This window comes from Symphalangus syndactylus, chromosome 7 (assembly GCF_028878055.3).
Source record: "Symphalangus syndactylus isolate Jambi chromosome 7, NHGRI_mSymSyn1-v2.1_pri, whole genome shotgun sequence".
Taxonomy (NCBI): Eukaryota; Metazoa; Chordata; class Mammalia; order Primates; family Hylobatidae; genus Symphalangus; species Symphalangus syndactylus.
This window is the reverse complement of record NC_072429.2, coordinates 17,957,914-17,984,157: the sequence shown is the minus strand read 5'-3', so window position 1 is coordinate 17,984,157 and position 26,244 is coordinate 17,957,914. Positions and strand designations below refer to the sequence as shown.

The 26,244-nt window shown below is 48.8% G+C and overlaps 1 protein-coding gene across 4 annotated transcripts in view; it reads right to left on the bottom strand.

The window, feature by feature from the left end:
* The window catches only part of SLIT3 (slit guidance ligand 3), a 653,573-nt gene that overhangs the window by 94,879 nt on the left and 532,450 nt on the right, over window positions 1–26,244 (bottom strand). For all 4 annotated transcript variants that reach the window (XM_055285296.1, XM_055285297.1, XM_055285294.2 and 1 more), the window contains exons 13-18: window positions 23,775–23,918; window positions 22,330–22,493; window positions 12,073–12,223; window positions 10,406–10,480; window positions 3,481–3,624; window positions 2,569–2,712 (exon numbers count right to left, since the gene is read on the bottom strand). In XM_055285296.1, coding sequence (XP_055141271.1) covers window positions 2,569–2,712; window positions 3,481–3,624; window positions 10,406–10,480; window positions 12,073–12,223; window positions 22,330–22,493; window positions 23,775–23,918 — 822 coding nt within the window. The remainder of the gene's footprint in view (window positions 1–2,568; window positions 2,713–3,480; window positions 3,625–10,405; window positions 10,481–12,072; window positions 12,224–22,329; window positions 22,494–23,774; window positions 23,919–26,244) is intronic.

Below are 26,244 nucleotides of genomic sequence, written 5' to 3'. Positions count from 1 at the left end.
AACCCTATGAAGGAGATAACATCATCTTCCTTTTCTCACATGAGGAAAGTAAAGCTTGGGGAGCTTATTTAAGGGGGGCAGACAGCCCTTGAGTGGCTGTAGGATGATACAGCAATGAAGGACTTGAGAGTGGCTGTTCTGGGGTTGGAGTCCAGGCTCTGACACTCAGGAGCTGTGTGAAGCGGGGCAAGTTACTTCATGGGTCAGAGCTGGTTCCCTGAATGCTTTGTGACTCTGCCCCTCTGGGCATCTTAGGTGTCTTTGGATTTCCAATGTGGAGGTACCTAGGAGGGGCTAAATATGGACTAAAATGGACCGGTTCACTGATGTTAGCTCCCAACCCATTGTCCTCTCCTGTTGATGTCACTCATTCATTTGATTCATTCCTTTACTCAACAATTATATGCCGGGCATCTGCTTATGCTCTTGGCACAGATCTAAACATTAAGGATACAGCAGTGAACAAAACAGCCACAAATCCCTGTCCTTCGGGATCTTATATGATGGTGGGCAGATAATATATGATTAACAGCAAGTTGGTAAATGACACAGTAAATTAGGACATGGTTAGTGCTATGTAATGTTAGGGGGCAGGGCTAGAGGGATTGGGGTTATGGCAGAGGGGTGGAATGGGGTGAGGCAGGTGACACTTGAGCAAAGGTGGAAGGGAGGGAGGCCGGGGGAGGGTGTTCCAGGGAGTGCAAAGTTCCAAGGTTGGAGTGGGCTGGGATCATGGGAAAATGGCGAGGAGCCCCATGGAGCTAGAATGGAGAGAGGGAGGGGACAGGCAGGGCATGAGGGGCCAGATGATGTGGGGCCGGCCTTTAGGCCCTCCTCTAACTTCGGCTTTGATTCCAAGTGCCGTAGGCATAGGGCAGCAAGAGGAGGTGCAGCAACAGCCTTTCCTTCTGCCTTCCAAAGGTTTTTGGGGAAGGTTAGAAACGGGACAATAAACCAGCGACTAAGGATAACAGAGCCACATGGAAATATGATGAGCAGCTATAAAACACACACGTGTTGAGCACTTTCTACACCTAGGCCCTTGCTGTGTGTTTTACAAGCATCACTACATTCAATCCTCATAACCATCCTAGGAGGTAGCTTATGCAGAAGGGAAATGGAAACACACAGAGGTGAAGTCACTTTCCCGAGGTCACACAGCTAACAAGAGGCACAGCCAGGATCTGAACCTAGGAAATGTGGCTCTAGAGTCTTACCCATTATTCCACTGAGGCTCCCTTCCCAGGACAGTGCACTACCCAGGCAGGAACACTCCTTTAGGTGCCCAGAAAGCTGGGTTCTAATTCTGGTTCTGATACCCACCGAAGCAGCCAGTGACATCTTTTTATTTTTTTTTATTTTTTTTTGAGACAAAGTCTCGCTCTGTTGCCAGGCTGGAGTGGAGTGCAGTGGCACAATCTCGAGTCACTGCAACCTCCACCTCTCCGGTTCAAGCGATTCTGTTGCCTCAGCCTCCTGAGTAGCTGGGACCACAGGTGTGTGCCACCACCATGCCCAGCCAATTTTTGCATTTTTAGTAGAGATGGGGTTTCACCATGTTGGCCAGGATGGTCTCGATCTCTTGACTTTGTGATCCACCTGCCTCGGGCTCCCAAAGTGCTGGGATTACAGGCGTGAGCCACCAAGCCTAGCCGCCAGTGACATCTTTTTAAAACCCCTGTCTGGTGATGTCTTACTTAAGGTCTACTTAAAGGTCCCAGTCTTCCTAATGTGCTCTGGACAAAGACGAGATGGCCCACAGCAGTCCTGCAGCCTGACTCTGGCTTCCTCTTCAGCCTTGCCTTATGTCATGCCCTCCCTCATTCAGCACTGTGACCATGCTGACAGATGTTCAGTCCCACGTATTTGCTCTGTTGCAACCAACCACAGGGCCCTTGGACATGCCCTTCGCTCTGAAGGAACTGCACTGTCTGCTTTCTTCAACAGCTAACTCCCACTTACCTTCCAGAATACAGCTCCAGTGTTTTTCAACAAAGCCCCTGGTTTTGTTTTTTTTTTTTTTTTTTTTTTTGACACAGAATCTTTCTCTGTTGCCTAGGCTGGAATGCAGTGGCATGATCTCAGCTCACTGCAGCCTCCGCCTCCCGGGTTCCAGCAACTGGAACTTCAGTCTCCCAGGTAGCTGGTATTACAGATACTCGCCACCATACCTGGCTAACTTTTGTATTTTTAGTAGAGAAGGAGTTTCACCGTGTTGGTCAGGCTGGTTTCGAATTCCTCACCTCAGGTGATCCACCCACCTCAGCCTCCCAGAGTGTTAGGACTACAGGCGTGAGCCACCATGCCTGGCCTTCCATCTTGGGTTTTCAAATCACTGTGGACATGCTTTCTGTGGCAATTCACTATGCTGTGAGTTCCAGGAAGGAGGGGCCGGGTGTGTGCAGCCTCAACACCTAGACGATGCCTGGCACATACAGAAAGCCTGACGAGTTTTTAAGTGGACGGATGGATAGATGAGCTTGGCCAGAGGTAGCAGGGAGCTGGGAGGAGAGAGCTCTGCAGAGTGGGACCCCAGAGTGCGTGGGCAGTGGACCCAGGAGAACTTACATGGTGGACAGGGAGACAAGTGTGGTGAAGGCTCCAGGGGTGATGGTGGTGATCCGATTGTCATAGAGGGACAGCAGTCTCACGGAACTCAGGCCGGCAAAGGTGTCATTACTTACACAGCTGATCAAGTTACTCCTCAGCATCCTACAGGGAGAGGGGTGGGGATGAGGGAGCACAGGCATGATCTTTGCTGTCCCAAGTGGTGCCACGGTGGTGTGTGTGTGTGTACAGGTGAGATGCTTTTGCCGATTCTAAGCTCAGGCCAGCCATGTTGCTCAGGTTTGTCCTGTGATAGCAGGGACTGGAGCCCCAGTGGGGCTGTGTGTAAATGTGTATGTACATTATTGTTTGTGCATGCTTTCTTGGAAGCATGTGTCTTGCATATGTATGTACACACATGCATATTGTGTGGCTGCTAGGGTGTGCACAAATATTTCTGGGAGGAGAAGAGAGAATCAAGAAGTGGTTGTAGATATCAGCTTGTATGTATGTGTGTGCTTGTGTGTTTATGCCTGTTTGTATATATGTTTATGTGCATGTTGCACGTGTCTGCATATATCATTTTTATAAAGGTCCTTATGCTTATGTTTGTGGGTAAATGTCTGTTTGTGTGCCTCCTTCAGCAAGTTTCTGGTATAAATCTATATATGTATATACACGAGAGTGGGTGACTATGTTGGGTGTGTGTGTGTGTGGTGTGTGTGTGAGTGTGTATGCTGGAGGGTGTTCAGCATGCTAAATTCTTTCCCATCCAAGGCTGCGGAATGTCTGATGACTCTGACTCCAGGAAGAGAGGGATTCAGCAGCCCAAGACAGTGCCTGGGTCCCACTTGCCTTCACAGTCTGTCTCTAATTCCCCTGCCCTCCCCTCTCCCTCTGGGTCTTGGCCCAGGCCCCACCCCAGGCGCTTACAAGGTTTTGAGGCCACTGAGGCCATGGAACATGCGCCCGTGCACCGTCTCCAGCTGGTTCCCCGTCAGCATCAGCTCCTGCACGCTGGCTGCTCCATCGAAAGCTCCCTCTCGCACCTCCTTGATTTTATTGTTACTCAGGTTTCTAGAAGGAAGAAAGAGAATAGAGGAGAATCAAAAGGAGCAGACGGTCTTGATACAGGGAAGGAATGACCTGCCCAGCAGCTGCTGGGGACTCTCTGGGGCCCCTGAGACTGAGGACTGGATGGTGGAAGGAGCTCAGTCTGGGGCTCCCTGACCTTTGGTCTTCAGCCTCTGGCCCAGGGAGCAGGGACCCTGGCCCTATACAGGTGAGGCTACCTTTGTGAAACAGACTGTATGGTCAGTGGATGAACGGATCAAGAAAATGTGGTGTATATACACACAATGGAATACTATTCGGCCATCAGAAGAATGAAAACCTGTCGTTTGCAGCAACATGAATGGCACTGGAGGTCATTGTGTTAAGTGAAATGAGCCAGGCACAGCAAAGCAAATATCATATGTTCCTACTCATATGTGGCAGCTAAAAAAGTTGATCTCATGGAGGTAGACAGTAGAAGGATGGTTACCAGAGGCTGGGAAGGTTTGGGGGAGATGAAGAAAGGTTGGTTAATGGGGGAGCTAAAAGGAGTAAGTTCTAGTGTTTGATAGGGTGACAGTCACAGTAGGGTGACTATAGTTAACAACAATATGTATTTCAAAATAGCTAGAAGATTTGAAATACTTCCAACACAAAGAAATGATAAATGTTAGAAGTGACGGATATCCTAAATATCCTGTTTGTTCACTGTACATTGCATGCATGTATCAAAATATCACATGTCCCATAAATATGTACAATTGTTATGTATCAATTTAAAAAAATAGACCGGATGGGATTTGAAGTGTTTTTTTTTTCTGTATAATTGTCTTTTCAATGCTCTGGGGGACCGATAGAGTTAAAATAGTGACTCTCAAACTTATTTTCTCTCTTCATTAGAGATTCTCACTAAGCACTGATTTTCAAGAGGAAGGCAGGGGAAAAATATAAAGCATGCCCCCCACTCCTTGGGACTAGGGCATTTGTGGAACTTCTAGCTTTCTCACCAGTTAAGGATCCCTGATACAACAAATGGGTGCTTTCCAGTTACTACTTGTTGACCACTTCTTATGTACTAGGCACCTCATGAGGGATCTGACCAACACAACCACATCAAACCCTCAAAACAATGGCTGTCGGACTGATTTATTATTATCGTCCCATTTTATGGATGATGGGACTGAGGTTCAGAGGGATTAACTAACTTGCTTACAGTCACCCAGCTGACAGAACTGGGATTTGAAGCCAGGTTTTCTGGCATACCAAATGTACTCCATCGAACCTCTTCTTTCATAAGTGAGTGCTCCTTTGGCTATGTGGATATTACTTCTTTGCAAAATTCAAGATTTTGGATATTGTATTTGCTTAAAGTGCGCTTGGTCCTATCAAGCCTTCAGTGCTGCCATTTCTTTCCTTTTTTTTTTTTTGTCTCTCTTTTCGCCCAGGCTGGAGTGCAATGGCGCGATCTCGGCTCACTGCAACCTCCACCCCCGGGGTTCAAATGATTCTCCTGCCTCAGCCTCCCGAGTAGCTGGGATTACAGGTGCCTGCCACCATGCCCTGCTAATTTTTTGTATTTTTAGTAGAGATGGGGTTTCACCATGTTGGCCAGGCTGGTCTCGAACTCCAGACCTCAGATGTCCACCCACCTCGGCCTCCCAAAGTGCCGGGATTACAGGCATGAGCCACTGGGCCTGGCCGGTGCTGCCATTTCTGAGTCTGCCCCTGAGGTCTGAAAGCAGCCCTTCCCTCCGAGGCTGCATGCTGACGTCCTGCACAGACCTCACGAGAGATCAGAACAGCAAGCAGGCGCCGCAGAGCCATTAGCACTGTGCGTTCGCAGTACTCCCTGGCAGGGTTGCTGGGGGTCTTCTGTGGACCATCAAAATGCCCGGCCCTGGAAAGCATCCCTGGCCAGATGGATGAACTGAAGGTGATGACAGTGTTTATACTAGCTCAGGGGAGAGTCCAGCCTCCCAAGCAGACAGCCTATTCAGAGCCTCGCATGGGGAACCATCTCCTGCAAACAAGGAAATCGCAGGTGGAGGTGGAGCCCGTGAACTCACAGAGCACACGAAAGCTGGTAGAACTGGTGGGCTCACAAAGATAGACCAGGACCATTTTACTGCTGAAGACACTGAGCCCCAGAGCAGGAGGGCACTGCTCCAGGTCACGGAGCATTGGAAGGGGATCTAGGACCATTACCAAGTCCCTGGTCTGAGCTCTGGGCTGACCCACGACAATGCCAGGGGGTGAGACCTCCCTTAGGGACTGACTTGGAGCAAGTGACAGAACTGGGGGGGTCAATGCAGGCTGACTGCCCTCTTCCCAAGGAGGGACCAGGCCCCCAGGGTGAGACCATGCCTGCACTTGTGGGCAGGTGTGGAGGAAACAGCTGGTGCCTTGGTTCCCTCCCTGCTCCTCGGCATGACCTCGTTCTCCTTCTCTCCTTCCCATCCTGCCAGGAAAACAGGAGTAAGCATTCCCAGCATCCCTCGCCCCAGGTCTGAGGCAGTCAGCAGACTCGCAGACTGGATTTCCACTCCTGCCTGGTTCTCCTTAAACTTGGCCGGTTTTCTTATAAATCCTGGTAGCCCCGGTCTGGGATAACCCAGGAATGAAGGTAATGCCCTGGGGAGACTGCCAATTATCCCCAAATTAGACGCGGGAGGAGAGATAAAGGCTCTCCCGCAGCTGTAACTCACCCGAATGCCAGAAGAGAAGGTTTTTGCTCCAGAGAGTCGAGCTTCTTGTGGGGAGGTTAAAATACAAGGGATGGGCAATGAAGATGAGTTAAAGCAGCTATGAAGTGGGAGGGTTCCCATTTCCTGACATCTGTTTCTTTAAATGAGCAAAATTAACATCACATTACTGTAAGGTTTGTGAACTGGATTTCCTCAGGCTGGGAGAATGGAAAACAGAAGGAGAGTAAAAAAGAGGGGGATAGAATTTTCCAGAAGAGCTGGCTGCTGCCGTCTCTCCATCCATCAAAGCACTGCTCACAACTACAGGCAGCAGTAACTGAAGGACAGAAAGTGCAGGTTGGGGCAAGCACTCCAGAAACAAAACAAGTGCATGGAGGTTTTGTAAGAGCCGATCACACTCTCAGAGCAGTATCTTGCCCCAGATCCCAGGAAACCACAAAATGTAAAACCAGGGCCACCCAGGGGGCTTCTCTCCATTTTTGGGTTACTTCAGAGCCCCTGAGGGTTTCTTGGTGAGGGTTAAGTGCATTAATATCTGTATTGTCTGGCACAGGGTAAAGTGTTTAATTTGTGCTCACTGCTAGCCATTATTATTTTTATGGCCTTGCACGCAGCCACGTTCCACATTTGTGCTACTCCCAGCCTCCTGAAAGTGTCTGGGTGTGCAACCCGTTTTTTTTTGTTGTTGTTGTTGTTTTTGTTTTTTGAGACAGAGTCTCGCTCTGTCCCCCAGGCTAGAGTGCAGTGGTGCCATCTCGGCTCACTGCAGGCTCCGCCCCCCCGGGGGTCACGCCATTCTCCTGCTTCAGCCTCCCGAGTAGCTGGGACTACAGGTGCCTGCCATTGCGCCTGGCTAATAGTTTTGTATTTTTAGTAGAGACGGGGTTTCACCGTGTTAGCCAGGATGGTCTCGATCTCTTGACCTCGTGATCCACCCAGCTTGGCCTCCCAAAGTGCTGGGATTACAGGCGTGAGCCACCACACCCAACCCAACCCCTGTTTTAAATATATAATCAGCTACTCTGGGTCACTCAACTCAGATGCCCTCTCCTGCCTTTCCGAACCCTGTCTCCCCAGTACCACAGCTATGTCTTTCATCTTTATTTCCTCATATTTCTGATCCTCATCATAACTTCTAAGGAAGGTGGATTTATTTCTATTATGCAAATGATGAAACTAAGGCTCAGAAAGGCTAAGGACATTCCTAGTGTCACATAGCTGGGAAGGGCAGAGCTGAACTCAGAACACACATAGGCTTGTCTGCCCATTTTCCCTCCATACCTGGACTTGTGGCAGCTCTTGAGAAGTGGAAACATTTGGCAGCCCTCACCTTTATTCCAACATGGCAAGCACTCGGATGAGCTGAGTGACATCTGTCCCTTTTGATGAGATCTAGGCCCATATTTTTCCAGAGACTTCACCACTCCCTTTTGTTGCTTGGTTGCTGATGCTGGGAGTTGGTTGACACTTAACCATGTGTTTGTGCTGTTGTTTTCTGGGGCATACAGAAATATTCTCTATACTCAAGTTCCTATCAAAACTGGGAGGGTGAAAGACTCAAAGTGCCTGAGTTTCACCTCAGATGGGAGAGTACATATTTCTTCGCAGAAGCAAAGACTAGCAGATCCTGTTCAGAAGACAAATATGCGCTTGGCCAGCTTGATTCATCTTAATATCTGCCTCACGGCCACAGGCCTGTAAGTTTCCGTCTTCAGGTTAAAAACAAAGTGCATTTCTCTGGTTTGAAATAAAAAGAATAATTCCTGGTAGGTGATAGGTGATGTTTGTGTTGGGATCCTGAAGCTAGTGGGGCACTGGACCCCAGTGACAGCCATTATCCTCACCCAAGTGTGCTCTTCTCTCAGCTGGCCCCCCAGTGTGCTCTCCACTGCTCCCAGTTACAGAGCAGTCTCTGGGACCATGACCAAGGTGGTGGCTGCAGGCAGGGAGGGAGGGAGGAAAGCCATTTGAGTAGCACCAGTGAGATCCAGATGCTGCCCAGGGCCTAGAAGGCCTCTGTCATATTTGTCTGCAGGGAACTGATGGGTGGGAGCGTGGGGAACAAGAAAAAAACGAGGTGGTACAGTCCGCTCTCATTATAGGTAAGCATCCCTAACCAGAATGTCTGAAACTTTTTGAGTGCTGATATGATGCCATGAGCAGAAAATTCCACACCTGACACCTTTGCTTTCTGAAGGTTCAATGCACTTGAACTTTGTTTCACGTATAAAATTATTAAAAATATCACATAGCTGCCTTCAGGCCGTGTATACGGTGTACGTGAAACGTAAGTGAATTTCGTGTTTAGACTTGCATCCCAGCCTCATGACATCTCATTGTGTACACACAAACATTCCAAAATCCAAAAAAATCTGGAATCTGAAACACTCGTGATCCCATGCATTTCAGATAAGGGATACTCAACCAGTCCTCACAGTAGTTATGTTGTACACAGTTGCTGGGAACACTGCATTAGTGAATACCAAAGCATTGCTCTTAGGGAAATACAAGATTAGGGTCCTGCGAGCCTCTGGTCTCCACATTTTTATCAACCTATCAACGTATAACCTGGTTATATGTATGCTTCTGTTTAAAGATAGCTTATGTAATACATATGGCTGATCCATAATGTTGAACTCATGGCCAGCAGCACTGTAACTCAAGCCTGTAATAAAACTGCTCTCACGCACGTATGTCCTCTGTAAGACACATCACAGCCTTTGAACACTTAGGATGGCTAGACAGCCCTTCAGCACTATGTCTGGGGGGCCATTTTAAACAGCAAAATCACCAACAAAAACCACAAACATGCAAAACACACGGCACTGAATATAACGCAAAAGGACACTGGTTTACAGCATGAGAGGTGACAGAAGAAGGCAGAGCATGGCCTCGCTCGACCCCAGCTGGGAACATGGGTGTAGGTGACTCTGTTTTTGTTTTTTTTTGCTGTTCTGTGCATGCCCGAGAATGACTGTGAAGGCACGGAGAGTCTTGACTTTGGACTTACACAAATGTTAGTGAGTTGGTGAATTCTCAAATATGGAATCCATGAATCACGAGGATGGACTTTACTTCCCTGGTTTTCGAGGCACACCTGAACTCTGGGGCCAGCAGACATGAAGTACAGGGTGGGGTAAGGGAGAGGGGCCAAAGAGAAGAGTGCCCCCCTGGGGATGAGATGGTAAAGAGCCTCCTCTTCTGCGCTGGTACCTCTGCTGGGGGGCCCCACAGGGAAGATGAGGAGAAGCAAGCCAGCCTCACACTAGCATGACTGCAGGTGGACCCAAGTCTGAATGCCAGCTCTGGGACCCATTAGCTGTGTAGTCTTAGAGAAGTCACAGAAACTTTTTGAGCCCTGGCTTCCTCACCTGCACAAAGGGGACTGTGAAGCCAGCACTGGACGGGTGGGTGAAGACTCAGTGAGACAATGGGTATGAGGCAGGGAGCATGGTCCCTAGCTCAGGACAAGGACTCTACTGGTGCACCAACATCATTCTCATTACCTTTATGACTAGGCCTGAGCTCCTATGCAGGGAGAGGGTTAGGATGATCTGCATCTCTGGCAGTGGAGAAGCCAATATAGGCAAGTGGGCCCTTGCCTCGGCCAAGGCATGGTCAGACCCACGGACTCCTGGAGGAAACCCACTGTGGGAAGCTGCTGGCATGTTCACTCTGATGTGTATCACTGATGCAAGGGTCTTTTGATTCCATTTGAAAACAGACATTTAACTCACCACACAAAAATCGCCAAATAGCCTATACCTTAGATACCTGTGCCCCATTGCTAGTCCTTACCTGAGTCCTACCCACCAGCCCTGGGTAGGTGTTGGGTGGGGTGAGCAGAGGGTCCAGGGCGGGGTCAGGGATGGTGTGGAATGCTTGCTCTGTATAACACTCAACTAAAACCAGGAAGCATCACTTTGGTGTGTGTCTACATGTCTTGCTTCCTAACAGAGGCCACAGCGGGGCTGAGGAGACGGCTGGGAGGGGCTGGAGCAGAGGCTGGGGGAGAGGCCGGTCCTCTGGTTCCTCTAGTCTAGAACACAGGCTCTGGCTAGAGAACAGAGGCTGCTGCCAAGTTCCTGAAGTTGACTTACATTTTCCGCAGGTTGGGCAACTTCTTGAAGATGCCAGTGGCCTCCAGAACAGATATCTCATTGTCATTCAGTCGTCTGTGTAGGAAGCAAGAAGATGAGTGGTAGGTTAGCTGTGGACGAGGCCCCTCCTTGCACCCCCCATGGCTTTGCTGCATTGCTGCCTGAACCTCACACTTGGTGAAGGTCCACAGAGCCATCGGAAGCTTTGACATCAGTCCCATCAACAGAGGGACCCAGCAGGTAGGGGAAGCATATGCAGTGCTGCTTCCTCCTTCTCCTGGAGGAAGCCTCCTTCAGCTGGGGTTTAGGGGACTTTCTGAGTACTCCGCATGGGCGTGAGTTGTTTTCAGCACCCGTCAATTACCAAGGATCTGTTTTCACTTTGTGGACATACCAATGACAACTTAAAACCCCCAGGAAGGTTTCTCCAGGGTCTCCTGATCCTCCAAGCCCTTCAGCTCCTTCGTAAGTACTTCCCTCTACCAGGAGCAGCTCGGGAACTTCACAGATGTGCAGGGAGAGCAGCAGGGCAGGGAATGGGGCCTGCTGTTTCCTCTGATGATTTGTGAAGTTAGAGAGGACAACAACAATAATAATAATGAAGACCACTACCACTCATCCAGGGCTTACTCTGTGCCAGGATTCAAGATGAGTTCCACGCTTGCATTATCTTTCTTGGTTTCCCCAACCACCGTAGGAGGTAGGCATTAATTATCTCCCCCATTTGACAGCTAAGAAACTGAGTCTCAGATCCAAGGAGCAAATGGCCTAATCTTAGGAAGCCTGCCAGAGTCAGGTGTCAGCCCCATGTCTGTTGGTCTCCACATGCTGTGCCTTTGTCCTCCATGAGGCTGTAACTTTTCAAAAATTTTTTTAATTAAAATTTTTTTTTTTTTTCCAGAGACCGGGTCTCACTCCGTGGCCCAGGCTGGAGTGCAGTGGTATGATCATAGCTCACTGCAGCCTTGAATTCCTAGACTCATGTGATTCTCCTGCCTTAGCCTCTCTGGCAGCTGAGACCATGGGTGCATGCCACTATCATGCCCAGCTGATAAAAAATTTTTTTTTTGTACAGACTGGCGTAGGGGAGTGGGGTCTCACTATGTTGCCCAGGATAGTATTGAACTCCTGGCCTCAAGTGATCCTCTCCCCTTGGCCTCCCAAATTGCTGGGATTACAGGCATGATTCACCACGCCTGGCTCCGCTATAATTTTTTAGCTTTCTTTTTTTTGATAAACCAACACATCCCTTTATTAATGTGGCTAATTGGAGGCTCAGATATATTTAATCATTCTAGTCATTTTCTCACTTCACTATTCTTTATTTAGCACCCAACTTTCTGGTTTTACTGTAAGCTCCATAAGGGTTGGCAGGGACTATCTGCTCTGCTCTGCTGTAGAAACTGGTAGGCCTAGCATGACGCCGGCTCACAGTGGGTGTTCAGAAAATATATGTAGAAAGAAGGAATGAACTGTCTTTATTTTCAAGCAAGCTGTCCACAGGAGATGCCTGGGTATCTACCTTCAGACCAGTATGGGAAAGACAGCCAACAAGCACCACATGACTGAGCCAGGAAGGGGTCACCTCCGGGAGACCCTGCCCACGCTGGCTCCGGGTGACTGGTGTGTGGGGAAGAGTAGGGAGTTCACGCCGAGGTTGGACTTACAGGTCAGTGACGTATTCAGGGAGGTGGCTTGGGATGCGGGCCAGCTTCTGGTTGGAGCAGTCCACGATCGTGCCCTCACAGCGACACTTCTCGGGGCACATGAGGTCCATGAAGCACTCGCTGCTGAACCTGCTGCGGTAATCCTCGGTGCCTGGGAGGGGCCAAAGAGGGGACGTCAGCGTCACTCGAGTTCCACACAGAGCCCCAGGTGGTGGGTAGTGGGGGTGGGAGACAGAGATGGGCGAATGAGTTGGGGGTGTTAGGGGTCAACAGACATGGCATCGCCTTTGCTATATGGCCACCTTGCTGGTGCTTTCCCTGTCCCCAGCCTTACTGCCTCCTTCCCATGGATCTTTGTTATTCATCACCATCCTCAGAGAGACCAGACTCAAGATCTGTGGGCCCTTATGCTTTTGGGGGTCACGGGTGTTTTTGAGAAGCTGATGAAAGTTATGAATGTTCTCCTCGGGGAAGTGCTCCTTGGTGCAGGTGTACAGTCCACGATTTCAGGGTGGCTACCTGTTCCACGACTCCTATCATTCATGGACCCTCTAAATGTTCGTGAAAATCCAAATGACAAGATTTTGATGATGCTTTGACGGGGGCTATGCTAGGGGTAGGGATAAATTATGGGAAGGGGTTGCAAACTTAGGGGCCTTTATTACCCCAGCAGGTAATAGAATGAGTACAGGCCAAGCACACAGCAATGAACAACCATCGACACCTGGCTGTAAGATTGGGAAGACAACAATGAGGATTGAGAACCTGGGGAATTGGAGCCCCAGCCTTAATGCTTGGAAATTTGGCTCAGGGTTGCCTGATGTTGCTTTTTCTTTTTGTTTTTTAAAAAGAGAATCCATATAAACAATATTGGTAATAAATTCCAATTTAAAATACCGTGAAGACAAGCAAAATGTATCTGAGGGTCAGATTTGGCCTTTGTTTTTCAGAGCACATTCTATGTAACTATAGTGAAAGGCACGTTCTGATGAGCTATAAGTTGGAGCTGAGATTTGCTTTTTTGAAAAGGAAATCTCCTGAAGTTGCACTGTAATGAATAATGGGACCAACAATGTGGTGTCTCTGAGAGATGCCTCGGGGAGTTGCCTCAATGATCACAAATGATCCCTGGGCACCTGGGCAAACCTCTGTGAGACCTTGAATCATGCTGGCTGGAACTGAAGGAGCTCTGGTTTTCCCATCAGACATAAGCTTATTGATGGGGCCGGGTTTTCTTCATCCTTTCACCCTCAACATTTCACTAGCACAATGCGAGGCACAAAACAAGAGATGGGTCCACATTTGTCCAATGCACGAGTGGGGTGTCATGAGCATCTGAGTGTCCTGTACATGAGTATTGTGAAGTGTTTCAGAGAATGTGAACATTATTTGTTTGCTCCACTAGGTGAGGCAACTTCGTGATCTTATTTGCATTTAGGAGCATTAGCTTTTCATGGGTTTTAGCAGAAGGGAGCACAGGCTTGTTCAGGCCTTGGCAACTTACTAGTCTCAGTCTCTTACCATGTAAAACGGGAATCAAATAACTGCCCTTATCTTCCAGGGGCTGTTGTGCAGATGAAAGTAAGATTAAGGAGGTGGAAGCCTCAGGAGTTGTATGGATGCTTGTGACTCTAGCACTGTTGTTTTTCTACAACCTGGCAGAACATTTGGCAGCTCAGAGGCTGTGAGAATATGAATGTAGCTAGCAATAACAGTGGCCATTTACTGAACATACACTGAGCGGGGCATTATTCTTCCCATTTCAAATGAATGATCTCATTTAATCCTTGCAACACTCTAAGGTTAGGATAACTCTATTTTATAGATGAGGAAACTGAGGCCCACAGGTCACTCAGTCTGGGCAGGCTGCTGCCTGGCTCCATGTAGTTAACATGTTTTACTGCAGACGTGTTTCTCCCCAAAGGTTTTCCCAGGTCCCTGTAGGAATGATCACCTAGCCAGATTTGGTGCAGGTGGATTGAATGGGGTATTTTTCCATAGTGGGCTATGGTGGGGCAGGACGCAGATCTCTTCCACCCTCTTAGTTTTGCATGCCTTCTATGATCTCCCTGTGGTAACTCCTGATCAAGAATGAACTTGGTGGGTCTCTAATTCTGATGTGACACTACCTACCTAAGACAGCGGGTCAGAAGCCTGGTCCTGTCCTCCTTTCCTTCTCTGCTCTCTCTCCATCCCCGCTTCTCCATCTCCCCTTCTACCCCTAGGCTTGTGTGAGCAAACTCCGTGCACGTATCCCCACAGTTACTCAAGTGGCTTCCTGGCTCAATGTATTACGCACATCTCCTGCCCTTGGCTTGCCAGCTTCGTCCCTCTTAGTAACTCTGACCTGCACCATTTTCTTCCAGACCTATCAGTGTGCCGAGTCCTGGGCGAATTTCATTTTGCAAACCCTGTTAGATGACTACCTTCTCTTGTTCTCTGCGCCAGTGGATCCACAGAGTGATGGCACGAAGGGGCATTGCACACACATACAGAGATTTTTCCTTCACAATGTGTCTATAATGGGATCCTTGCAAAGCGAAGGAACCCTGACTGCTGATCAAAGGCAGAAAGAAAGGAGGAAGCACAGTTTGCTCTTCAAGGCGATGAGCCTGAAGGCATGCACCGGCTGGGCTGTGGCTGGGGACAGCCACCTATTAAATGCATTTTCATTTTAATCAAGGTGAGAGCAGCCTGTAGTTAGCAGGAATCGCTCTCAGTAGTATAGTTAGATTATAACTGGTGGACCTCTGCAATGGAGCCGCTGACCCATTTTAATGAAATGATTTTGCAATTAGATTCGATGGACTAATGTGTTCTTTCCAGCATTTTTCCCCCTGCTGTTTTTGTTATTGCCCTGGTTTGTAATAACAAGGGGGTTGGAATGTGATATTTTACACGAGTGGGAGCCAGAAATGTTAATAACGGCGTATGTACATAACCAAAAAAGTTCGTTCCCCAGTCAGAGCCAGCCCAAAATGCCATCTCCATCACTTCATATTTCATTACCAAAACTACTCAGAGTTTCTCAGAGCCATTTGTTATGCCTAATGCTCATAACTACCCCAAAGTATTTTTAACTTTTCCAGAGCTTTAAAAGTCAATTTCAATCTCAATGCATATTTGTCACTGCCAGAAATACTTAGCAATAGAGGACCAACTGCAGTAGGCTGTTGCTTCTTCTCTTTGGGGTGAGTTCAGACAGAAGAGATCCCGGAGGATTTGAAGAAGGGCCATAAAACTCAACCTCGGCTGAAACCAGCCTTGGAAGAGCTGACGTCATCTGGCATCTTGCCTGCTCCTGCCCCTGGAGCCCTCCTCCCCTTTCACGGGCAGCTCAGAACAACGACACTTGGTACATGATCACAGACAAGCTTTAATAGACAGGGGGTGGGGGTAGGAGGTGGAAATTCACAGAAATACAATTTTATTATACATCCCTGCCCTACAGCCACTTCCCAGGAGGAACACTTGTCACATCTGGATGACCAGGGGTGTGGGACAGGTAGGGAGCCAAGCTCCCATGCATTGAATGGACTTGGCTGGGTTGGGATCAGAGGCCAGCACCAGGTCCAGGATGGCTGCTGCCATCAATGGTATGCATTTTGTATCATCCTTTGGGCAGCCAGTTTGCTGACTGGGAGTCACAAATTCACTGTTATCTGATCATCATGAACTTGCTAACTCAGGTGTCCAGAGCTCTCCTCCTCCCCTATTCCCAATATCCCTAAGATGAGTGGAATAAAAGAAAGGAGGAAAGAAGCAGAAAGAGGAATTGCGGGGAGCATAAGGCCTGTCAGGCCTCATCAGCTTGAAAAGACAGTGACGTGAATAAGCAAAGGGTCATAAGTGATGAATGACTAAGGAGAACACTGCCAGGCACAGAGACATCCGCTCATGGGCAAGTCTGGGGGACCAGCTGCCAGTGGCTGGAAGATGCCAACTGTTTTACTAGGAGTTTTGTCACCAGTTGGGCAGGGAGCTGTCCTAGTAAGCTATCCCCATTGGAGTCTATTACGAGTGCAGCCATCTGCCTGAAAACAGAGGGAAATACCCACAGTCTGAGGCTGGCACTGCCTCATCACAGCCTGTGGCTGCGGGGCCAGTAAAGCACTGATGGAAGGGCACCATTATGGACCCACTCCCAGACGCCTGGTCCCAGCCATGTTACGGGCAGTGCCGAGGGCCTCAGAATGCCCCTCTCCGTAAGGTGGGAAAGGCAACTTCTCCAGGCTCAAGGATTTGCTCTGTGTTAAATGGGATCTTTGTATGTCCATGCTGGAGAGGAAGAACCATTTGAATAATGCTTTCTCCCTTACTCAAGTTCTTTCTACTAACAGATGAAAGTCTGAAAGGGAGAGTTTAAGCAAATTTCAAGTCCCTATCAAATCAAGGTTTTTAAATGTTCTAATTCAAGGCAATGGGGTTGTCCACAGCTGGGAAGGTAGGTATTACAGCAGTACAGTGCAGCCATTCTGGAATCAGATGACCCTGGGTAAGTTAGTTAACCTCTCTGAGGCTCAATATCCTCATCTATAAAATGAGACTTTAGATTTTGTGAACATTAAACAAGGTAATGACGTGAAACAGTTCACTGCCCGGCCTATAGCAAGCACTCAATGTATGTTAAAAAATTACTAAGCAATGGTTGGGCTCCTGGTTCTGAGGGGTAACCTCAGATAGAGGAGGTAATAAGAGTCACACCTCATGATGGGGGCCCAGGGTTCAGCCTCTAGTTCTGAGCTAGGCTAAGGTTCCCACCTTAGCTCTCTCTTGCAGGATAGGACAAAGACTCCAGGACAGGAATGAACAACACAATCTTCTGGTTACACTGGGTCTAGGATTTATCAAGAAACAAGCAAAATAAGAAGTACCAAGATCCCTCTCTTTATTATCAGAGATAGCAGGTTTCCACGTCCACACACGCTCCCCTCCCCTGAAACAGAATTAGCACCAGGTGAGGAGCCCAGCACCTCCATGTTAACTGTGCTTTGCAGGTCAAGGAAACAGACTGGACTTTAGGTTTCATGGGGTTCAGGGACAGTGTTTTCATAAAGCATGGGAATGAGGCTCAGAAGGAACCTCAGGTTAAACTCAAAGTCTCAGACTTGCATGAGTTTCACCCATTCTTATGCTCACATTCATTTCAAATAAAGTGAATACTAATAAAGGTGGTGGTGGGAGGGGTCAGGGGGTCACAAGCAGTAGGAATTCCCTTTTGGGTTAGCTGCCACTTGGAAAAATGACCTTGGGTTGGGACTCTCCCATGAAACCATGGGGCGTATGCCTTGGGTATACTTGTTCCCTTCCAATGGAAGAAGAGACACAGTAGTTTCTCAGCTTGAACCTAGTTATTACTCCTTGTCTGGCATCCAGACTAGATTTGGGGGAGGGTGACTCCATTTTGGGAAAGAGATGTGGATACAGATCTTAGCTGGGCCCCATGGTGCTTCTCCAGACCCATTTCCCTCTGTATCTGCATCCTTTGGGACTCCTACCCTCCTGCCCTTGGTGAGTTGAGACTGGGAGAGGTGGGTCTGGCAGGTGGTGGGCTGCGGTGCTCCAGAGCAGAGGAGAGGTGTCCAGCGGTGGTGGCGGCGGTGGTGGGCCATGCTGCAGGAGAGCACGGTGCTTTCCGCGGTGCTTGACAGAACCATGTTCCGTTTCCATCGTTCCACCACATGGTTAGATCAAGCACAAAGGAAAGCCCCGCAGCGACTGGTCAGAGTCAAGGTCAGGAAGCAGCGTCAGAGAGAGGACAGGAGCGCTCAGAGGAAGCAGCGTGGAGAAGCGGAAGCCGGAGCAGGCCCCCACTGAGTGTGATTAGTATCAGGAGTGGGGTTCCACTGGAACACTTCTGAAGACAGCAGCCCTGCTGCCCTTGTGCCCCACCCCAGGGGAGACACAGTAGGAAGGGAGAAGAACGGGAGGGAAATCACTGGATGCCCATACTCAGGAGCTTCAGGACAGCATGGTTCCTTCCCAAGGAAAGAAAGGACACTCAGACATCTGTGATCCTATCACATGCCTGAATTGAGCCTCTAAACTCCATTCAGTCACACTAGTTGGTCTGACAAGACATTAAACTTAGCAAAGCATCTTCTGCATGCTTTGCAACATAGGCCCAATCCCCCCAACAGCTGAGTGGTTCCATCACAGTCATTCCTCTAGCCCCTTAAATCAAGAGACAATCCACAGTTCCCAGTGGTCTAGCAAACCTTCAATGCTCTTCTTTAGGAAAAAGCCCTCTTTGACATTCCACAATTCAGGAGTCTCCTTGATATCCTTTGAAGTCACCAGAAATGCTCTGGCTGATAGACACTCATCCCAGATCATTTGAGGTTTAATAGAGGAGTAGTGTGGTGTCAAAAGAAAATACATCTCTCTAGCCAGAGAGAAAGATAGGAAAACAAATGGGGCCTTAGGGTTTGGACTGAGGAACCTGCAATCAGTTGTTGTTTGAGAACACTGACTTTCACAGAGATGGTGGCCAGTGCACCTCATGATGAAGGGCCTCTTTCAGACTAAGAGAAGGAAGGAAAGGGAAGCCAAGTGATGAGTCTGAGGGGAAGACACTGAATTCTAGGGTCCTTCTTGATTTCTTCTTCTCTTCCTTAGCTGGAAATTATGGGAGCGAACAGGATGAACCAATAACCACTGTCAGGATGCCAAGGTCCCAGGTGAGCGTATCCAGTTTTTATATTCCTATCTGTGATAGATCAGGGTCAGTTTCCATGAACCTGCTGACTTGGCATTAGGCGGGACTTCCTCCCACTTGGCATTAGGTGGAGATGTGTATCTTGAAGAAACTGGAGCTAAGGCCAAGTGACTGAGACCCTCCCTGCCTGACCTCTGACATGAGAACCAGTATCAACATTCTTCCACTATGTGTTTTTGGGACTGGACATATCCTCTAGATGGTCTCAGCATCTTGACGGTGCATAGGTTGTCTGCCACGATGGAACAGTTAGGAAGAGCCAGCCCACAGCTCTGGGTCTGGCCTCTCCTCCTCCCTAAGGTCTCCCATCACACGCACTAGAGTCAGCCACTAGAATCTGGACTCCACTCCGCTTTGACACCTATTCAGGGCTCTGTGAACACTGTGGTTCTGGGACTTCAAATTTGAGTTTGATTAGGACCCTGGTATGAGAGCAGGGGAAATCCATACTGTTCGTGCAAACTGCCACCCTCACCAAGCCTTAAAATCTAATTTTCTTTCTCTTTGGTTTCTTTCTACAAAAAGAAATGGAGGGATTTGTAGGTAAATTATCAAGAGTCTTCACAGTATGTCAGAAGTCCTGGGTTTCAGATCTTGCCCTGAAAATAATACTCAATACCTTATATAAGATTTTTCTGCTCTGTGGACCTCAATTTATCCATCTCTAGAATAAACTGGATGACCTCTAAGGTCTCTAAAAGTTCTGTAATCCTTGAATGCTATCTTGCTGTTCGCCATCTTTGGACACTTTGTGTCACCACCCTCTGTACTTTTCAACAAGAGACTTTCTTCCCACACAAAGCGGGGGGCATGAGGGAAGACAGACAGCACCCTGCAACTGCCAAGTGCTCCCAGGGATGGGCTAGGGGTCCCAGACAGCCAGACGGAGCCTTTTCAGGAGGACTTAATCTGATGGTCAAATTACCCCAGCCAGCAGCATCCAACCCTAAACTGATCTTGCTGCCCAAGGCGGCGGATGCAGCTGATAGAGAGAGGCAGACACAGGCAGCTGGGAAACCAGACGCCCTACCTAAGGAGGGGCAGGATGTGTTACGGAGCAGCCCTCAAATTGCCTCCTAATTACATCAGCTGTCTTTTCAATGGGGGTGCTTTTAGGAAAAAGTAAAATGCAGAGTTATTATCTGTCACATCCAGTCTGTGTCACCTGCCCCCCTTCTTTCTTCTGGAGCTTCCTGGAAACACAGAGCTTTAGATCTATGGTTTTATTTTTCTCTCCAAGGCCAAGGCAGGTCTGTAACCCCGTGTTTCTCAAAGCCAAGGCCTTTGGAGCTCAGCAGTCATGCTTTCTTTGCAATGACATAAAATAAAAGCAAATAGAGTGCTACGTGTCAGTCTCATGCTAGCTCCAAACATCTCTACTTTTTAGGAACAGTCTTTCCGCTTAGCATTGATTTCTTTTAAAAAAAGTTATCTTAGAGTCAATCCAAGAACCCGGCTCCTCCTCCCTGTTTCTTTTTTAAAATGTTCAACCACCCCTCCCCCACATAGGAAAGCAGCCAGGATCCTGCAGATCTACAGGTAGGAAGATAGTGGCAGAGCTAGAGTTAGAACTAAGCTCTACTGCTTCCTAGGTCCACTTCCTATTTTCCTTTTCTCTTACTTAGTTCTTTCTATAGCCCCACCCCCACCTTGCCACCTCCAACCACAGTCATGCCCAGAAAATTGCCAAGACTGTGTTCCTGGGGAGACACCAGTCCTTGGATCCTGCACTCTTTCCCTGCTGTGCCATGCAGGGCCGCAACATCCATTTGGGGTCCAAAGTATTAACAGGATACTTATGAGACCAAAGGGTCAAGGTTGGCAGATAATACCCTGCCCTCCTTTGGCTCTCATGGCCCTTCTTTTTGGGTACCACTGTTTGGCAGAGCTAATTAACTCAGCCCTGGCCAGACAGGGGTAGGAATAGAGGCCAAGGTTGGCGTGAGTCATGAGGAAAGGTGCTGGGGAAAGGACGATTGTGCCTTGGGTGAGATTTTCTTTCCAGAGATGTTGCCAGGCCTAGGAAGGAACCCGAGGACAGTGTTCAGGGAGTGGGTAGGGGTGGGAGCATGAGACCAGGGAAGGAGGTCATCCAAGCAGCTGATTGTCCTCCCCAAATATTCCTTCTCTCCTAGATGCTGTGTGGTGTGAGGAGCAAAATGAACCTGAGGTTTAGTCCTGCCTCCGCTGTTTGCTGGCTTGTGAACTTGGAGTGCCCCTTCACCTTTAAGTCCTCAGTTCCCTCTCCTATAGGGCAAAGGGCTCTCCTACTGACTTCCCAGGACCATTGGAAGAAGCATATCAGACTAGAAGCCTCCAGCACCACGCTCATCACAGGTGAAAGATGGCTGTTGTAATTGACATCATTATTCTAGGGAAAGGAAGTTGGTACCAACTTTTCACAGTGCCGCAGTCTCTGGATTATCTCCAAGCCCTCCCAAGGTATTAGTTTCTGTTAAAAAATTTAAAGAACTAAAGCTTATCATTCTGCAAACATGGACTAAAGAATTTGACTTAAAGGTCAAGAAGATGTTGTAAGAAGCACAAGTCTGCCTGCTGGTCATCTCCCAGTAACCTCTCCCCACGCTGGCATTCTCCCCGGGAAGACTCGCCTGCATCTGAAGCTCCTGGGCAAGGGGCGAAGCACTGCTTTTGCTGCCGCACATACTGTGAGGATTGGCTGCAACCCACCTCGGCACTTCGTGCTATCAGTCTCTCACCACTGGGGGCACAATGCAGTTTGGTGATTTTTTTCCAGTAGAAAAGGACACAAATGATAGTAATTTTGAAGTGCCTGTTCATGTAGCTGTTGGGTCAAGGAGAGCTACTTCTTTTTCCAAGATGGGCTGAGAATTCCCCTGCTGTTTTCCCCCATGTCCTTCCTGGGTGCAGTGAGAAGGAAGGTTTCTAGAGAGATCCTGGGCACAGAAGAATAACGCTTTGTTTCTTCCCAAGCATGACTCTTTACTCTTCTCTCCATACTTAGAACACAGTAATCTGGGATGGGGGAGCTAACTAGTGAAAGGGTTTTTCATGAACATGTGAAACCTATAATATACTGTGGTCAAAGGGCTGTACCACGGTCTATCTCCGAAGGGAGTGGGAGGTCCCCAAGATTACACACCATCTGTAGCCTCACCTAAGCTATATTTATTTCTCTATTTGCCCTTTGGGGAGCACACTTTGGAAAAGAAAAAAATAAATCTTAGCCTGTAACAGGCACATGTGCAAAGGCCGCCCCAGCCCCACCTTCTACTTAGCTCTTGGAGACACGCTGCTGCCTGGGTTCTGTCTCCCCTGCAACTGTCTCCCCCTCCCCATGCTTTTATTGTGTGTGTATGTGTGTGTGTGTGTTTTATTTTAAATCCATAAGGTAATTGGTTTTCTGCAGGGCTAACTGAATTTCCCCAATTTAATTTGCAAAGATGCTCCCCAGGAGCCATTACAGCGCTCGCTGTCCTCCAGATTGGATTATTGGCCTCTCTGGGGCTGCTGCATTCTGAGTCAGAAAGCGGGGCCCAGCCCCGTAACCTGATTACCTGAGCAGCGGAACTTCTTGCTCTTGATCTGGCTGATGCGCTTGTTGGCGAGTCGGCGTGGGCTGCTGCAGCGGGCCCCACTTGTCTCAATGGGGTTGTCCTGGAGGTAGTCGGCCAGCCACTTCAAGTGGCAGTCGCACACAAATGAGTTTTGGGCTAAGTGGCTGCGAGAGGGATGGGGCTGTTAATCAGGAGTGACCCATGGTGTCTTGATCCACCACCACCACCCTGCCTCGCACTGGGCCCTGGCAATCCACTGCAAGGATTGGCCTCCCGCCTCATCGCCCCAGGAAGCCTTAGGGGGTGCTACTTTCAGACAGGGCTCAAAGAGGGGGTCTGAGGCCTGCTGTCTGCAAAAGACAGTCACAGATGCAGCTAGCATCTGGTCTGGGGAATCAGTCTCCCAGCTCTTCCCACTTGGGGCAGGATCCATCACCGATTGCTTCTACTCTCACCCATGCCAATTCTGACAGGCAAACCCAGTCACGGTTTGCACTTGGGGTAGAATGCATTTTATTTCTCTAAGCTCATTGATACTAGGCACATAAAGCAGCTGGCACGGCGCCTGGCATATGGTGGGTGTTCCATATATAGTAGCGGGTATTGTTGTAATTATCCTTATCATCATAAGAGCACCATGGGTCTTGCTTCCCCTGCCTCAGTAAGAAAAACTGTGAAGCACCGAACACAGTGTTTGGCACGTGGTCGGCGTCAATATATAGCAGCTGCTCCTACTGTGTCTTGGTTCCTGTCTCTGGCTACAGAGGCAACAAGCACCAGATGACTTACAGAAGCCCCCAGGCTAATTGCAGACCTGGGCATGGGGCTGAGGTCTATGCCTGAGGCTGGAGCCATCAGAAAATGGGCTGAAATCTGTACTTGGAGGTCACCTATTTAACTGAAATATTTATGAATACATGTAGTGCACGGAAGTGAGGATATACTTCCCACAGAGGAAGAGTGCCCACCTCAGAGGCTTGGTTTTGCAGGGTGGAGGGGGTTAAAGGGGGGCAGGAGTGGGCTGTCTGCAGAAATGGAGTCTGCTCAGAATACACTGACCACGGGGGTTACGAGGGTAGCTCAGGACCTCCTCCGCCTGGATTCAAAACCTGCTCCTTACTAGCTGTGTGACCTTGAGGAAGTTACCTAACCATTCTATGCCTTGGTTTCCCTATGTAGAAACAAGGGATAGTAACAGCATGAAGTAGGGTCATTGTGAGGCTTAAGGGTTTTAAGACAGGGTAAGTACTCCATGTGGTGTCAAGCACAGTGTAAGTGCTTGGTACTGATAAGCTATTCTGATTTTTATTATTCTAGCTTCCCTGCAGGCTCTAGAACTCCTCCTGGATGTGCTCATGCTGCCCTCATTTGGATGTTTTCCATGACGGGCATTTGGGGTCTCCCGCTGCTTGGGTACCCACTGGCACCCGAAGCAGTGTACTCACAGTGTCTGGATGGACTGCAGAGGGGCGAAGAGCCCCTTGCTGATGGTCTGCAGCTTGTTGTCATACAGGGAGAGCAAGTTGAGGTTCTGCAGGTCCTGAAATGTGTTCACCCGCAGGCAGTTGATCTTGTTGGCATTGAGGAGGCTGCAAGCAGAAGAGAGTCTGGTTGATTCACTAATCCTGGAAATTACCTGCGGGGCAAGGGTTGCACCTGCAGGGGATGGGCTGCAAAGCTCCCATCACTCATCCTTGCAGCCTTGAGCTCCTGCTGCAGAACAGAAAAAGAGAGAGACCTGCCTTCCTGTGTCTACCGACACCCCAAACACTCCTGGCCACCTGCACAAACTGTCACCACAGACACTATGCCACACACTGCTCTCACTTGGCACCTTCTCTTGCACCCATGACCTTGAAGGAAGACCTGAAAAGGCATCCTAAGTGCTTCACTTTCTGTTTTAGGATTCAGAGCTTCCAAGAATTGGAAAGGAAAAAAAATCATTTGGCATAATTGTTTTAGAGCTTTAGTTGACTGACTACGGGCAATTTGATTCAGAAAATTCCTTACAGTTTTTTTGGATCACTGATCCTATTGGAAATCTGATGAAAGTTATAGGTCATCCTCCTGGAAAAATTGCATCTATGTGTAGGCAGACACATGTGCATACATGTGGATTCTCTGTCATACACACGTGTGCACAACCAGAGCACAGAGCCCCATGTGGTTTGACCTTGGCCCTTTCTCCAACCTCATCCTAACCCCACTCACCCCAAACCCATGACTCTTGAGTCCCACTACTGTATTTTTTTTTTTTTTTTTTTGAGATGGAGTCTTGCTCTTGTCACCCAGGCTGGAGTTCAATGGCGCGATCTTGGCTCACTGCAACCTCCGCCTCTTGGGTTCAAGCAATTCTTCCAGCTCAGGCTCCTGAGCAGCTGGGATTACAGGTGTGCACCACCATACCCAGCTAATTTTTGTATTTTTAGTAGACACGGGGTTTCACCATGTTGGCCAGGCTGGTCTCGAACTCTTGACCCCAGGTGACCTGCCTGCCTTGGCCTCCCAAAGTGCTGGGATTACAGGTGTGAGCCACCACGCCCGGCCCACCACTGCATTTTCGTTCCTTAGACACACCAGATTTTTCCCTAGGACCTTTGAACACCCTCTTTACCTTCTTTCAGCAGGGCTGCCTTATTTTCCTGCTTTCCACTGTAGCTCACATGTCCCCTCCTCAGAGAGGCCTGCCCTGACCCCTCGTCTACAATGGGACCCTCACTCTGTCATCATCTCTCACACCCCCCTGTTTATTTCCCTCCTGGCACTCATTGCCACTTGTGATTATAGGATATTTATCATTTGCCTTCCACACAGGATTAGGAGCTCTATAATGGCACCAATGACAGCTATTTTATTCCTCCCTTTCTTCTCAGTGCTTATTCTTTATTAAGATGTATAACTCCATATGCAGCTTCAAGGGTCTCAACTTCTCTAAGGCAGCACCCATCCCTCACCCCTTCCAGGGTCAGCCTTCCTATCCACGAGGAAGCTGTTTTTAGCTCTTCAGACTCCCTAAAAAAGCATCATAGGAAGCTACCCTTTGGGTGGAAGTCTGGGAAAGCAGAGGATGCCGTGAGGGCGGCAGGCAGTTTTCCAGAGCAGAGCTGGCAAGTCAAGCACATTGAGATCCTAACAATTACCTTTACTGATCCTAGACTGACTAGATATGCCTTGTAGTCAATGTAAAATCATCTCTTACCCCCTCTCGATTGAAACTGGGGGAAGGGGAAAATAAACTAACCAGCAGAAATGTTGAATTTCAAGAATTTTACTTTCGAGGCTGGCTCAGCCCCTCCCTGGTGGGGAATGACCCATGAGATGGATGCCGGGCTGGCCTGCCTCAGGAGTCTCTCCATACCAGAATCCAGGGGTTCTGCAGTTGGCAACAGTGGGGCTGCCCATGGTGCTAAATCATCCATGCCACCTCTCCCTTGCTGCAGGTCCCATACTCCCCATGGTCCCGGTGCACCCCGCGTGCAGGCAAGCAGCTGTGGCAGTGACAAGTGGAAGAAGAACTGCCTGTTTAATCTGGCTAATAATGGGCAAGGTCCCAAGGGTTCATACAGATGTCCTCCTGCCTGGCAGTGGAAAAAAAAATGCTCATACTGCTAGAATACTGTGTTTTCCAAAGTGCTTTCCCAAAGTCCCATTATTCTCCCAGGAACCTGGGCAGATGGACAGAACTTGACTCACAAGTGACAGGGGAGGAAACTGAGGCTGAGAGTTTGGCAGGTGTTTTCAAGGTCACACATATTTCTAGGGAGCACGCTGGAAGTGGTTGTGATAATTGAGGTCTCTAGAGGGCTCAGTTTCTTCTTTGTGAATGTCTTGTCTACCCATCCTATTGGTCTATACTCTTTGCAACGTCCTTCCCCCCTGCAAATTCCTATGCTTTATGTATTAAATTTTAGTCAA